The sequence below is a fragment of the Cyprinus carpio genome, chromosome B14 (genome assembly GCF_018340385.1).
Source record: "Cyprinus carpio isolate SPL01 chromosome B14, ASM1834038v1, whole genome shotgun sequence".
In the NCBI taxonomy this organism is placed as follows: Eukaryota; Metazoa; Chordata; class Actinopteri; order Cypriniformes; family Cyprinidae; genus Cyprinus; species Cyprinus carpio.
The window spans coordinates 7,425,951-7,441,067 of record NC_056610.1 but is presented as its reverse complement, the minus strand read 5'-3'; the positions used below and the strand labels follow the sequence as shown (position 1 = coordinate 7,441,067).

Sequence of the window (15,117 nt, the reverse complement as noted above, 5' to 3'; positions counted from 1 at the left end):
TAATGACACTATTGTCTTTTTGCTGCTTTACAGGTCAATTGAAATAATGGAAATTTCAGCATTGATTGTTTAAACACCACAAAAAGTTTTTGAACTAAATTGAAATAATCTAATCAAACATAGTTGATTCAAGATCAAACTGAACCTACATAAATAATCTCAACATCTTAAACCAAATACAAGATCAAACTGAATTGAGTTGAATAATGTCAATATTGTCCTCCATAGAACTGCTTTACATCTGAAACTAAGTTTTTGTTTAATTGATTTTTGTACGGAACGCCACATGACAAGCAGAAAAAAAAAATAAATGTTTGTGCACACGATTTACTAATTTCGTTCCCTCAATGTACTAAAACGTGCACACGATTATTATTGCGTTCCCTTGATTTACTATTGCGTTCCCTTATCGTGCGCACAATTTATAAATCGAGTGAATGAAATAGTAATCATGTGTCGTAATCATTGTGCACGTTTTAGTACATTGAGGGAACGAATTAGTAATCGTGCACACGATTTAGCCAACTATTTTTTTCCTGCATGCCATGTGCGGGGCTCCGTAATTTTGCAACATCAACTGAAGTATTGTACTACACTGTTATTGTTATTGAACTGAACTAAATTACCATTAAACTTAATTTGAGCTGAATAATGACATTATTGTGTTCTGCAGAGTAGATTAACTGCTTAAATAATTTCATTATTGATGAATTTTGCAACATTGACACTGTGTTGAACTAATATAATAATGACTCTGTTGTCAATATTGACATATTTACAGCTTAAGATCAAAAATTGAACCAAAGAAAAAAAAAAAAATTAAATAAATATGCTATTGTCTTTTTTAGAGCTGCTTTACAGCTGAAATTGAATTTTTCATAATTGATGAACTTTGAAACACACTGCTATTAAACTGAATTAAAACAACACTGAACTAAATAATGACTGTATTCTCTTCTGTAGAGCTGCTTTACAGCTGAAATTGAATGTTGCTTTTTTGTTTTCCTGTTTATTTCTATGAAGCTGATTTGAAACAATCTTTATTTTATAAAGCTACATAAATAATCATGACCTTTGACCTTAATCCTGAACCATAACCATGACATCGCTGAGGATCAACTTTTCCCTGCAGGACTGATGGGGAATCACGTCTGATCAGTTAGTGCCAGTGGAGAGACACGCTGTTGTTGACACATAATCGCATCAGTTCCTCTGCAGACGGCAGCTATTAGTCTGCATTTGATCTCGTCATGTTGACGGCTCGTGTGTGACATTCAGACTGATGTCTGAGGAAGCGTTTGCATGAGTGTAAAAAGCTGACGTTACCAAAACTGGGAATTTTTGTGCAGACTGACAGGACTAAAGGAGGTCATCTGTGCTTAAGACACATTTGTGTACCTGAAGCATGAATTCTGCTGGTTACCCAGCATCCTCTCTGCCAGGAGATCCTGGCAAGGCCTGAAAGCGCCGCATCTCCCCTGCAACGATCTATCATTCCTCTCAGAGTCATCTGGTACCAAGCTTTTCCATTTGGAACAAATCTGTTGGCCTGGAGTTTCTGACTTGGACGCGCGGCAGCCCAAAAGGCCTCTAAAATTACCCCATAACATCCAACGAGCAAACCAGATTAGACCTGCTCCTGCTCGAATCGTTTGGGGAGAGATCTGAAAATTGCGTTTATAATTGTGTTTGTCTCACCATGTCTTCATGGTGAGTTTATCCAGCTAACGGCCGTCTTAATTCTGCTGTTTAGTTTGGGATTTGTCCCGGGAAAGCAGTGCTGCTGAGAATGATGGTATAGAGAAACAGCATGTTATATTTGACTAGAGTCAAGCATCATCAATACTTCTAGTATTTCTAGTGATCTCAAAACACTAACATTAAATATTGAACTTCAGCTTGTTACTTCTCAGCTTGTAAATCTCAGCTGCATGATTGTGGCTACATAAGGATTTATTAAAAATGACTGTGCGCAGATGCTGATAGTATATTATAAAATATTTATACATGCTTATTATTTAATAAAAATAACATTTAATAAGCAATGTTTTTTTTATTTTTATTTAAACAAATTTTTTTATATAAAAAATACCTGAAAAGTAAAATATATTAAATATATTAAAATAATAATAAAAAAGAATAATTTATCTAGTTGACAACATTTTTCTTTGTTATTTAGTTTAACTTGATTAACTAAAACAAAAAAAGAAATGTATTAAATTTTCGAAATGATGTCAGGCTGTTGGTTCTAATGACGCTTCAACTCAGATCAGTCCAGACTAAAAATAATACAGAATAAACATAAAAAAAAAAAAAAAAAAAAAAAAAAAAAACTATAGGTAAACAAAGTTCAATATATATATATATATATATATATATACACATATATACTGTATATATTTGTGTGTGTGTTTGTTTATTTATTTATTCAAGGGCCACTATAGGTAAACAAAGTTCAGTAATCAGCAAAGCTGTCTGCGCAACAAACCGGTGTGTTTATGATTACAAAAAAATATATTAAAATACATTAAAATAAGGTGGATGCTTTAATTTATAGATATAGAAATGCAAGTGCACAATCAGCAAAACACAGGCCCTCCTGTGACCCCACACCCCTCTTTTCTAAAAAACATTCTCTCTCTTCCATTCCAGAATAAAAGACATTACATTTAATTTGACATGAAGTTAAAGCATCATTCAGATGCCGATAGTGTAATAATTGGTGTGCTGATGCACCAGGCTCTCATGCGCTGGTAATGACCATCTGCCTCCTCTGATAACTGCTGCAGTCTCTGTGCTCGTAAACACTGACCTGACTCTCACCGGGAGCAAACGTCCTCACACCCTCCAGGAGACACATCCAGCCTTCCCAAAATAACCCGAGCATCAGCGCCAGAGAGTCTCAGGGTGTTCAAAAGTGTTTGAGCCGAGAATTACTGCGATTGTCATCCTTAAATCGCTATTATCACAGATAGTTTCAGCTGGGATTTTCTTGGCCTGTGCAAAGGAAACAGATTTAAGTGTGTGTTAACGTGGAGAAACACTAAATATAAACATGCAAAAGTACTTTCAATTGTTCCAATTGGAGTGTGAATTGTGTGAACACACATATTTTATACCCAGCTAACAGTTCTAGCTCCCAGAATATTACCAAAACAGATATTTTAATACTCTCTGTTGGCTAGCCAGAAAAGCCCATACAGCTATATATATATATATATACATATATATATATATATATATTTTTTTTTTTTTTTAAAATTTTTTTTTTTTTTCAAAATATACAAAAGTAAAATGGCCAAAAAAAATATATTTGCTAAAATATATTTACATAAATATATTTTCTACCAATATAGGCCTAATTTGGCTCTATTTAAAAAAAAAAAAAAAAAAAAAAAAAAAAAAAAAACACTTAAAAAGTGATTTAGCCCCCCTATATATTTCAATCCAAGAGAATATATTCACGTCACATCTGATGGAAAACTTAATTTGTCATCAACACATTTAGTTTATATGCTACTGTAAGACTGTCTGTAATAATGACTAAATATATTATTAATTTAAAAAAACATATTTCATTGAGAGTAACTGTTTACAACATATATTTAGCATATATTTAAAATATATTTTGGCCAGAAAAACTATATAATTTACCATATGGGAGTTTCTTTACATAAATAGAATATTCCCTGTAGGTTCGGACAGCTATTGCTTAATTAATAAAAATACTCTGAACATATCACGATTAGTTAAGATGTGTCTATTAATATATAAGACTTCCTAAAACGTATATGTTTTATTCAGTGATTAAACAGGCGTGGTGTGCACTGATTAGCTGCACTGAGTGGGTGTGAAAGAAACACTAACAGTTCAAATCTGTCCAGGCCTGTGTTTTCGCCAAACACTTCAAACAAAAACATCGAAATGTACAATGTCTTCTTAAACAAATAAATACAGCCTTCATATTTCAATTCCAAATCTATGAAGTATTTCTGTCTCACTGGATCTATCGCAATATACTGTTTCACAATGCGACATGTGAGAGACAATGTCTCCCTCTGCTGGCAACAATGAGACGCGCCACACCACAAACGGAGAAATTATATCCCCTTTCACATACACTCATATCACCGCCATTTTTAATATATTGCATGTTAAAATTTATTAATTAGACATGTACTTAGATAATACTGAATAACAAAAAATACATTATTTACAACACATACGCAACTCGTCATCCAGTCGTCCAATCAGAACGACGCTTTGAATCAGAACAAGCGGTTAGAATGGAAAGCTGTATAAAGTAGGCGGGGCTTAGCTAAGCCGGCTATAACTGTCCGCTGTTTTTTTGTCAATTCACTGTGTATAAAACTTTCTTTGTATCATTATTCAGGTGTAATTTTTTATTCAACCCTGCTGCTGAAGAACTGTCAATATATATCTGATATTTGACATGATTTTCATGTGGTTCGATCGCGTGTCTGGGCCACAGCGCGCCCCCTGCAGGAAACACCGCTGCACTCACGTGGCGAAAGCACTAGAAGCAAAGAGAAAAGGCAAGCCTGCAACCATTAGCCGAAAAACCGTAAACAGCAACATGTTTTACACTCAACAATACTTCTGGATTGAAATTTGTTTAGAGTTTACCTCGAAAAATGGCCGTTTTATGAGAGAAGCCACTGACTTTTGCGACAGCTGGGATTCTGTTTACGGCACTTCTCATTTCTATGGGGTCGCACAACTGTGACTAACGTTCAAATGGCGTCAAGGCTGTAATGTTATTGGTTATTAAAGGACACGTGATCCAAGTTAGCCGTTACGCTTTTGTCCACAGATCCTATCTCCATATAGTAAGATATAGCCTGCGTCCCAATGTGCACACTATCCATGCTAAATTATATATGATATTAGTCATTTTCAATACTATTAGTACAGAGAGTGTGCACGCAGGGAATCTCTGACGTGGCGTTTCTAGGCAGGTAACTAGGAAGTGAACGCGCTGAAGCTCCTCCTCCCACGTGTATCCGCAGGAACCGGCGGCGGCGTGACGCGGGTGGAAGAAACCGACTGACCGAAACCGGCGGACCGGAGAGAGACAGTCAGGTATTTATAACGGACAAGCGTGTTCAGTACAGGTTTATATGTGCTTTTAAAAAGGATCTGGAGTAACTTACTCGATTAGTGTTCTTCGACGTGTACCATGCTATGTATATGCTAAGTTACTTCGAAGAATACAGTAACAGCTCCGGGGTTCGTGTCAGAAATGAGTGTAATACCATAGTACTCTGTGGTACTTTTAGTTAGTGCGGCCTTGGAGAGCAAAGAGGGGCGTCGAGCCACCGATCACCGGCGCTAGCACGCATGCACGCGCTCTCAGGTCAGGTCGGTCCCGGTTTAACGGCGCTTTGTCTCCGCTGTTGTAGGACTGAAGATGGCAGATGATCCGAGCGCGGCGGACAGAAATGTGGAGATCTGGAAGATCAAGAAACTCATCAAGAGTCTGGAAGCGGCGAGAGGGTGAGAGAGAGAGTTTGTGTGGAAGCGTTTGAACGATAAACGGAATAATAAACGTGGTTTCATGCTGCGTTAGTTTAGTGGTTGACATATGGACTGTGAACTGAAAGCTTATCGTTTCAGACTCCACAAAGATTCGTTTATTACATGCCAACACATGCATTTATAAAAACTAAGGCTTGTACAGTTTGTATATAAGACCCTGGACCACAAAACCAGTCATAATGGTCATTAAAAAATAAATAAATTTATAATAATATATATAATAATATATATATATATATATATATATATATATATTTATATATTTATGCATCATCTGAAAGCTGAATAAATAAGCTTTGAACATCTGGAATCTGAGGGTGTAAGAAAAAAAAAAAAATACGAAAATCGCTTTTAAAGTTGTCCAAATAAAGTCCTTCGCAATCAAAAATTAAGTTTTGATATATTTACAGTAGGAAATTTATGCAATATCTATATGGAACATGATCTTTACTTAACATAAAAGAAAAATCAATCATTTTGCCCCATACAAAAATTGCCTATTGTTGCCTATTGCCATAAATATACCCCAGCGACTTATGACCGGTATTGTGCTCCAGGGTCACATATATCAATATCATCTAATTCATACATGCAGAGAGAGTTAAATTTAATGTGGTTCTCTTCCTAATCTCATACATGCAGAGAGAGTTAAATTTAATGTGGTTCTCTTCCTAATCTCTAATGTTTAAGTATGAGCAATAGTAATGGTGATTCTGCCTTGTAAACAGCAGTAATGACAGGTTAGTCCATCCGCAGGACGGGGCAGCTCTCATGAGGGTGTCAGATACTTCACTTCAGACCTGCTGTGTGTGTGTGTGTGTGTGTGTTTGTGTGTGTGTTTGAGTTTTGAATCACAGTGAGTTTCAAACAGGTGTGTTTTGTGCCTCATAATGACTATAATCACACATTAATCATGCAGTGCATTTATTATAGGCTCAGATAAGAGTCTTGCTCAAGGGCACAATTGTGATTTGTTCACGGTCAGCTTTAGCTGGATTTGAACCTACAACCTACTTTTTGTCATGCGTTTTACTGCTGGATGAAGAATGTGGATCCGTGAGCTCTTGATCTCTTGATGAAGGGTAAAGCGAGTGTACATGGATCTATTTGAAGAAGAGCCGCTGAGAGAGAGTGTAAATGCGTCATCGGCATGACACTCGTGCTTTCATTCAGTTATGTCGAGCGTCACAACAATACGGACCTTCACTCAAGGGTAACTTCAGTGTAGGTGCACATGAGATAAGAGTAATTAATACTCACAGGCACACAGAGTCGTGTCGAATCCCACATCAGAAACTGAAACTCTTTGTTTTTATGCCTGCGTGCCGCTGATCTTCATGCCGTGTGTGTGTGTGTGTGTTAATAAAGCAGAGCGTGTTGGTCTGTCTGTGTTCTGTCACCAGCGTGACCCTGATAACTCCTCACAGCTCAGCGTGGATGGTGTAAACCCAGCGTCTGAAGCCAGTCTCTGTTTTAGCAGCAGTTTGTGTGAGAGTAACTCTAGAAATGCCACTTTTGTCAGCTGATAATACTGAGGCCTTTCACCTCTTTGTGACTCTCTGACTCTATTGTAATAACTAGTGAGCTACTAATCTAGGCACCATTATAAGGCATCATGCATGCGATAGCTGATAACATACAGAGAAGGCAATCCCTTCAACACCACAATGGGATGTTATCTTTGACCCAATTATTTGTAAAATTGACTATTTCTAAATGAAGTTTTACACCATATTTCCCCCAGCATTTTAATAACCCCAATAAAACAAAAAAAATAACAAAAAATAAAAAAATATACTACTAATCACCTCCTATTACATCAAAAAAAAATGAACAACTCATTCATTATCTTACTTAAAGTAAATATTATATGTTTATGATTCTTGTAAATTCTTTGTTATTATTTGTGAAACTGACTAGCAGTGAAAATCATATTGTATTGATCAAAAAGCAATATTTCTCTGTGTTGAACATAACAATGTTTCTGTTGTTATGCAAATTAAGTGTTGGTGACTATTTAGTGTTCCAAATCAGTCACCTTTTGAGTCAGGATCCTGCCTTAAAAGGCTGCTTCGTAGGCAGCAAGTAACAGCTGGCTTTATTTTGGATATTTTTTCTTTCTATAATTTGGTTAATTGACAGTAATTTGTCAGTTTGATGAATCTCAACCAGTAGATGATGGCGCTAGCAATGGTTTGAGTCCCGGGGAATGCAGGTACTGATAGAATGTGTGCCTTGACTGCAATGCAAGTCACTTAGGATAAAAGCATCTGCCAAATTCATAAATGGAAATGAATAACATTGGCGTTAATTTCTCTCTGTCAGTAATGGGACCAGCATGATCTCGCTCATCATTCCTCCTAAAGATCAGATCTCCAGAGTGGCCAAGATGTTGGCTGATGAGTTCGGTACAGCTTCAAACATCAAGAGTCGAGTGAACCGGCTGTCGGTGCTGGGAGCCATTACTTCAGTCCAGCAGAGACTCAAACTCTACAACAAAGGTGTGTGTGTCTTTACGCTCCACAACCAAACACACCTGCATTTATTTTCCATTTGAGACAAAAGCCTGTGTTTGACCACACACATCACTGAGTCAATTTATTCAACATATGAGAACAGATTTATGAAAGCAAAAGACCCTAGCATTGTGCTTTCTAAGAAAAATAAATTGGGGGCTAAATGCATAAATAGACAATTTTTACTTTCTAAAAATACATTCTGACCCTACAAACGTTAATTAAGTTAATTTTGATCATAAGATATGAAGTCATTATGACCCTCCAAATAGACAATTTTTACTTTCTAAATGTACTTTCTGATCTGATTCGGCACAGTCCATTCGTACATAAGTTTGTTTAAAAAGTAGCTTTTTGCATCTTATTGGCCGACGTCTACAATGAGACTCACGGGAAATTCACAGTAACCAATGGACAATTGTCTATTCTGTTGTAGGTCATGTATGAAATCAAAACATTTTCTGCCACAAATTTAACTTTGGGTTTTGGCCAAAACACGTTTCGAAGGGCAGAAATCATTGACCAAAATGGAGCAAATATATACATTGTATTACATATTCATTATATCTTTACTTAACCTGTTGTTTTCATTACTTAATATGATTAAATAAAATCTTTTATGAAAACAAGTTTCTATTATAGCCACCTTTTAAATGTTTATATTTCAGCAATGAATTGGACAGTAAAAGCATAATAATATCTTTAAAAAGTTGCCTTATGTGCAGTTTAAATGTTTACTCAAGATGTTTTATTTGTGTGGTGATTAATATATTTGATTAATTAGCTGATGATTAAATAACAGCAGTTTGGTTTTTGAATTTTCAGTGTGTCCTGATTAAATAAATAAATAAATACTTTCAGTGCATTGCTATTGCTAGTAATTAAAACAATAGTTTAATATCAGTTAACGCATTAAAGTCTAAAATGATAGATTTGAGTAAGATCTGATCAATTCCTGTCCTGCACTGACTTTTATCGCATTAAATATTCAGTATCAACTGAATATATGTCACGGTATGGAAGTAAAATGGGTTTTGCACGTCGCTGCATGTTGACGTTTTGTTTTTACTCTAATATTTCTGGTTTGTTCATGTCAGCCACATCCAGAGTCTGCACTCTTATAGATGATAGTTAGACTTGAACAAATATACAGCTGGAGTGTCATCCTGTTTTGGTGTGTGTTGGCAGTGCCCCATAATGGTCTGGTGGTTTACTGCGGCACCATAGTGACAGAAGAAGGAAAAGAAAAGAAAGTCAACATTGACTTTGAGCCATTCAAACCCATCAACACCTCTCTGTACCTCTGTGATAACAAGTTCCACACCGAGGTACAATCACAGTCCAAATCAAGCCTGTTTCATAAAGCTCATTATTCTTGAGATGCTGTATAATCGTCTGTCTTTCTCTAGGCTCTGACGGCGTTATTGTCAGACGACAGTAAGTTTGGATTCATAGTCATTGATGGTAGTGGAGCTCTGTTCGGGACTCTGCAGGGAAACACCAGAGAAGTGCTGCACAAATTCACTGTGGACCTGCCCAAAAAACACGGTAATCACAGCATAACACTTCACTTTGAGGTGGTTTCAGTGTACTTAGTATGTAGCTATGAAGTTTCTTAATGATTGTGTCATTAAACTTGTTTCATAATTCATCCGTCTCTTTAGACTCGTATGTCATTCAAAAATGTGCAGCAAATCAAAAAGTGTTAGACTTGGTAAAGGATGATTCATTTGATTCTAAAGTCTCACTCAATGATTCGTTTGCATCACTTATTACTTTTTTTTATATAATAAAAAGTTTAAGTAAAATTATCTGTGCTGATTATTATGTAAAATTGGTGTATATAAATATAATATATAAATTAGGGCTGCATGATTAATTTCACGCGATTAATTGCGATTGTCATGTGCATTTAGTCAGTAAAGCCGGTTCTGTGATTAGCAGTAAATCTCCATCACCTGCTTTCAGGTGGAGCAGCATTTACTACGCAGAGCCATAGTTCTCTGACAAGCTATGCAAAATCGCGTTCATAATCGCAGACGATATAATTGTAGGATTATGAAATCGACGAAATCGTTCTTGATTATGACAGCTGTTTGCGTATCTTCTCCGTGAACTACGGCTCTGTGTAGTAAATGCTGCTCCATCTGAGAGCACGTGAAAATACCACATTTAATAACACGTTTTTTTTAACAACTCCAAATTCACTTCATAACGTCAGTCAAGTGTTTAAAATAAATCCTTCTGTGAAATGATGTGGCTTCTTAAACAGAATAATTAAGGCTAACAATATTTCATTGTATTCCAAGCAGTGATAAAGGCTATGTCGATTAGCATTTCATTATAGATATACTTTATGATGAAAATTATAGTAAGAACTCCGTATACCGTTTATTGCCGTAGTTGTGCGTTTATTAGTCAACTTGAATCAATGAAAGCAGTTAAATCGTCTGTTTATTCAGCTGCAGCAATAGACATTTCCTGGATTTCTTCTACGGGGCATATTTGGATTTTCAGCGGGAGAGCGCCCTCTGGCCTTTGGATGGAGATTTACTGATGATCACAGAACGGTGCTTCACTGAAAGATACACACGACAATCGCAGCTTCTGCCTAATCTTGATTTATTGCCTCTCTGATTTAATTTTGATTAATTGTGCAGCCCTAATATAAGTAGTATTCATAGAATTAAGTGCATTATTAATGTTATGTTTGTTTATATGTTAAAATGGTTAAATATTATAAACAAACATTTATTTTGTTTAACGCATCTTGATTTTTCTAAACTAGATTAGACTATAGTTTACTTTTTTCCTAATTATTACTCTTTAAATTTTAGAAAAAAAAATGCATAAATATTGTAATTGTTACTGGACACTACGGCTAAAATTAAATTCGATGTCATCCTTACTCAATTTTTTCTGGTATTCTTGAATACTATTTATATAAAATAAAATAAACATGATGATTTTCTCTCTCAGGAAGAGGAGGCCAGTCTGCGCTGCGTTTCGCTCGATTAAGGATGGAGAAGAGACATAATTACGTGAGGAAGGTGGCAGAGACGGCCGTGCAGCTCTTCGTGTCCAATGATAAAGTCAACGTGGCTGGACTGGTGCTGGCCGGATCCGCAGATTTCAAAACAGAGCTCAGCCAATCAGACATGTTCGACCCGGTAAGAAAGCAAGCAGATTGGTTGGCAGTTGTTGTTCTCTTTTTAGAAGAATATACTTTCTCTGAAATCATTGTTAAGAGTGCTATGTAGAAATATTATTCTGTGCATAGTTTATCATTGGATGTGACCTAATTGCAGTTTCTTTGTGTTTGGCTGAAGTCTGTCTTTCGAACATCCGTTTGTTGTCTCTGATTGGTTGCAGAGGTTACAGGCGAAAGTGTTGAAGCTGGTCGACATCTCTTACGGAGGAGAAAACGGCTTCAATCAGGCCATCGAACTGTCCGCTGAGGTCCTGTCCAATGTCAAATTCATGCAGGAGAAAAAATTAATAGGTAAATATTGATTCTCCCAAAGATGCAATTCTGTATCTTATGAGTCTCTAACAATGCCACAGTCTAATTCTGCATTCACAAATCAATCTATAACCAAACAACCAAAGTTTTGCACATGCAAACCCCCGGGAGTCTTAAACTCTTAAATTCAGTTTCATTAAATTTAATATCTTAAAGGGATCTTTCTGCCATTTACTCACCCTCAAACTAAGTTTCTATCTACTGTTGAACACTAAAGAACCGTTTCTGGTCCCCAATGACTTCCATACTAATTGTTTTTTTCAATATATGGAAGTCAATTATTTGGTTACCAACATTCTATTTTGGGGTGAACTATATCTTTAAATGCTGTAAGAAAAGTCTTAATTATCCATTTAAGGCCCATATTAAATTTGAGACTGAAAAGCAGGATTCATGATTCGACCTAATATAATTATTAATCAAAGGTGATGAATAAATTCTGTAAATGTGACCGCTATGTTCAAAGTGATGCAGAGTGATCGATTATGATTGACTTTTAATTAATTATATTATGTGTTTATATTGTAACATGTTGTTGATGGTTGTAAGAGTCCATATTTTATCATATTGTAGCAGTAAAACATTGTAATTTCAAAATAAGAGTCCAAGTGTATTTTGGGCTTGTTTGTTTATAATTAAAAGCCCTGCATTATGCATTACGTTAGTTTTTATGGTTGTTATATTTAATAACAACCATAAAACAGTCTTTTTGATTGCCTATTTTAAACACATTTTTACATTAACAAAATCCATGTATTGACACATTAGTTCATTTATTTATTCAAAAGGCTACATTTATTTGATCAAAAATACAACATATTAGAATGATTTATGAAGCATCACGTGACATTGAAGTAATGATGCTGAAAATTCACATGAATTATATATTCGCATAGAAAACACTATTTTGAAACTAAATCAAATGTTTGACTAGTTTGCTAACCTAAACAGAGCTGAGAGCATTAATAACGGTGCTCTGTGTCTCAGGGCGATACTTCGATGAGATCAGTCAGGACACAGGGAAGTATTGTTTCGGTGTGGAGGACACACTGAAGGCGCTGGAAATGGGAGCCGGTGAAATTCTCATTGTCTATGAAAACTTAGAGACGATGAGATATGTCCTGAGGTTGCACGGCGCGGAGGTCAACGGCTCGGAGAATGGTACAGAGACACACAAAATAATTAAATCTGTTTAAATCACATCAGAAATTATAACATGGACACGTCAGTTCCTATTTGAAATAATTAAATCGAATTAAATCACATCAAAAATTATAATATAAAGACTGTTCTTGTCTTCTGATTGGTTTCAGTGACAGTATAGTAACAGCTATATATGTGTGTGATAATATTCACTATTTACCACAGATTCTTTTGCCTTCTGGCTCTGTGTTCAGTGTAACCACGAGTGTTCCTTACATTCACAGTGACTTGTTTCATAAGAGAAATTCATTTATTTGACCCCACAACAAAGCAGATAGTAAGAGATTAGATTGTGTCGAGCGGAAGTGCTTCTGTAATGTCTCCTCACTGCTGTGTGTTTCAGATGAGAAAGTCATTTATTTGACCCCAGAACAAGAGAAGGACAAATCGCACTTCATAGACAAAGAGGTGTGTGATTCTGTGTCAAAGGTTGTCTGTGCTGTGAAAACAGTTACTTTTACATTTTATTTTTAGATTTTTAATTTTCCCTTGTAACTGTAAAATTCCTTTTTTTTTTTTTTTTTTTAGTAATTTAGTTGCTTTTTGGCCGCTTTATTTATTTGTAAATATTACTATTTAGGTTTAATAATTTTTTATTTATTTGATAAATTTCGGTTTTAGTTCTTAGTTCTCATTTATTTTCTATATATTATTAAGTAAGTACCTATATTATTTTCTTTAGTTCTTAGTTTTTTTTCCCCCAGTTTATTTTAGTGCTTAAGTTTATTTCAGATGGCTTCCGAGACAACATTTCTAATTTGTTTAGTTTCAGTTTTTCTTCTAAATTGTTAATTTAATTTAATTTAATCTTTATTTAAATTTTTAGCAAATTTGGCTCTTCTACTACATATGCAAATTTTATTAGAATAGCTGGATAGCTAGTCTTTGTCACTATTTTTTACATTTTATTCTATATAAATAAAACTGTGATGAGTCAAAGATAATAAAGAATTTCTATTCTTTACTGGAAATGGCATGTGCATTGCTGTGTCAGGGATTACCAAACTTTTCTGTCAGCTTGAACCCCTTTTATAAAAAAAATATTTTATATATATAAAAAAAAGTCCCCTTTCAGATTAAAAGTTAGTATTTCAATAATTGTTATTTTATTTTATTATTTTTATATTGTTTTTATTAATGTATTTAAATAATTTTTTTTGATAATTTGACATTTTTCTGGTTTAATGACTTTAGTGAGTGTCAGGCAATGTACCGGTTGCTTGATGATGAAACAGTTGTTTTTTCCCCCCCTTTCTTTTTACATGTTTAAAGAAGAGCCACCAAATGAAGATATGCAGTAATTTGCAGTGCATTATCATAACACTTTTACACATTTGACAGCCCTGACAGGTGTAATGTTTGATCGTGTGTTTGTTGTGTTGTTGTGCGGCTCAGACGGGTCAGGAACACGAGCTCATCGAGTGCATGCCGCTGCTGGAGTGGTTCGCCAACAGCTATAAGAAGTTTGGAGCGACTCTGGAGATCGTGACGGATAAAAGTCAGGAGGGATCGCAGTTCGTCAAGGGCTTCGGAGGAATCGGAGGTGAGCGAACGCTGAATCTGGATTTGTACATGAATGAAAAGATGTTGATATAGAATCGTATCACTGTTTATTTCTTACCAAAATATGGACTTCTCTATTAGGTATTTTGCGGTACCGAGTGGATTTCCAGGGGTTGGAATACCAGGGAGAAGATGAGGAATTTTTTGATTTGGATGACTACTAGGTAGTCAAGACTGAGCTAGAGAGAAATCAATGAAGATTTGAGGAATCATTGGGAAAAAAATAGTTCTTTCTTACCAAATACTCAAAAACACAGAGCTTGAGAAGTGTGTCGTCTGTCAGTCAAATGAAGGACAGAACCGTTCATGAATAATTAAACAGCCCAGGTTTTAGAGCATTCTGATTGGACGGGATTCATTTGTTTATTCTCTTCCCCTGTTTGAATTAAAGTCGCAGTAACCTTCTGACTGTTTGGACTCGATTTGAAATGTTTATTTTTCTTTTTATCCTCTGTTTCCTGTTCTTCTCATCACAACTTTTTCCACCATAAATCCACAACTAGTTTTCTTCCTTTTTTATTATTATTGGCGATAGCTGCTGCTGTATTTTGACAGTCTGGTATTTTTACATGGGTTTCTGTAATGAATGGGGGAAAACAAAATAAATTTGAATTCTGAAGTAAGCTTCCTTCTGTCTGTGTTTTACTGTGTGCTCTGTATAAAACTAAGCTATTTATAGACAATTTACTTTAACATACTACATCAACATCAACAAAAAAAACAAACCATATAAAAAATACAATGAAAATAATA

At 35.4% G+C, this 15,117-nt stretch overlaps 1 protein-coding gene across 2 annotated transcripts; it reads left to right on the top strand.

Annotated features, from left to right (window-relative positions):
- Positions 1-4,957: 4,957 nt before the first annotated feature.
- Positions 4,958-14,987, top strand: LOC109073472 (eukaryotic peptide chain release factor subunit 1-like). Of its 2 annotated transcripts, XR_006156410.1 has the most exons (12): positions 4,958-5,103; positions 5,424-5,517; positions 7,885-8,060; positions 9,264-9,403; positions 9,485-9,623; positions 11,055-11,245; positions 11,448-11,577; positions 12,586-12,759; positions 13,145-13,209; positions 14,074-14,098; positions 14,197-14,344; positions 14,446-14,987. XR_006156410.1 is itself a non-coding variant. In XM_042737915.1 (11 exons), exons 2-11 carry the CDS (start codon positions 5,432-5,434, stop codon positions 14,526-14,528), a joined length of 1,332 nt encoding a protein of 443 aa, XP_042593849.1. In that variant the 5' UTR covers positions 4,961-5,103; positions 5,424-5,431; the 3' UTR covers positions 14,529-14,987. The 2 variants fall into 2 exon arrangements, 1 of the variants encoding a protein (XP_042593849.1); XM_042737915.1 differs by lacking the exon at positions 14,074-14,098 and having other exon boundaries at positions 4,961-5,103.
- Positions 14,988-15,117: the final 130 nt, after the last annotated feature.

Coding starts and splice junctions, on each gene's coding strand:
- LOC109073472 (XM_042737915.1), top strand. CDS start 5,432: ATGGCAGATGATCCGAGCGCGGCGGACAGAAATGTGGAGATCTGGAAG. Junction 12,760..13,144: donor GGTCAACGGCTCGGAGAATG/GTACAGAGACAC, acceptor TGTGTGTTTCAG/ATGAGAAAGTCATTTATTTG. Junction 14,345..14,445: donor GGGCTTCGGAGGAATCGGAG/GTGAGCGAACGC, acceptor CTTCTCTATTAG/GTATTTTGCGGTACCGAGTG.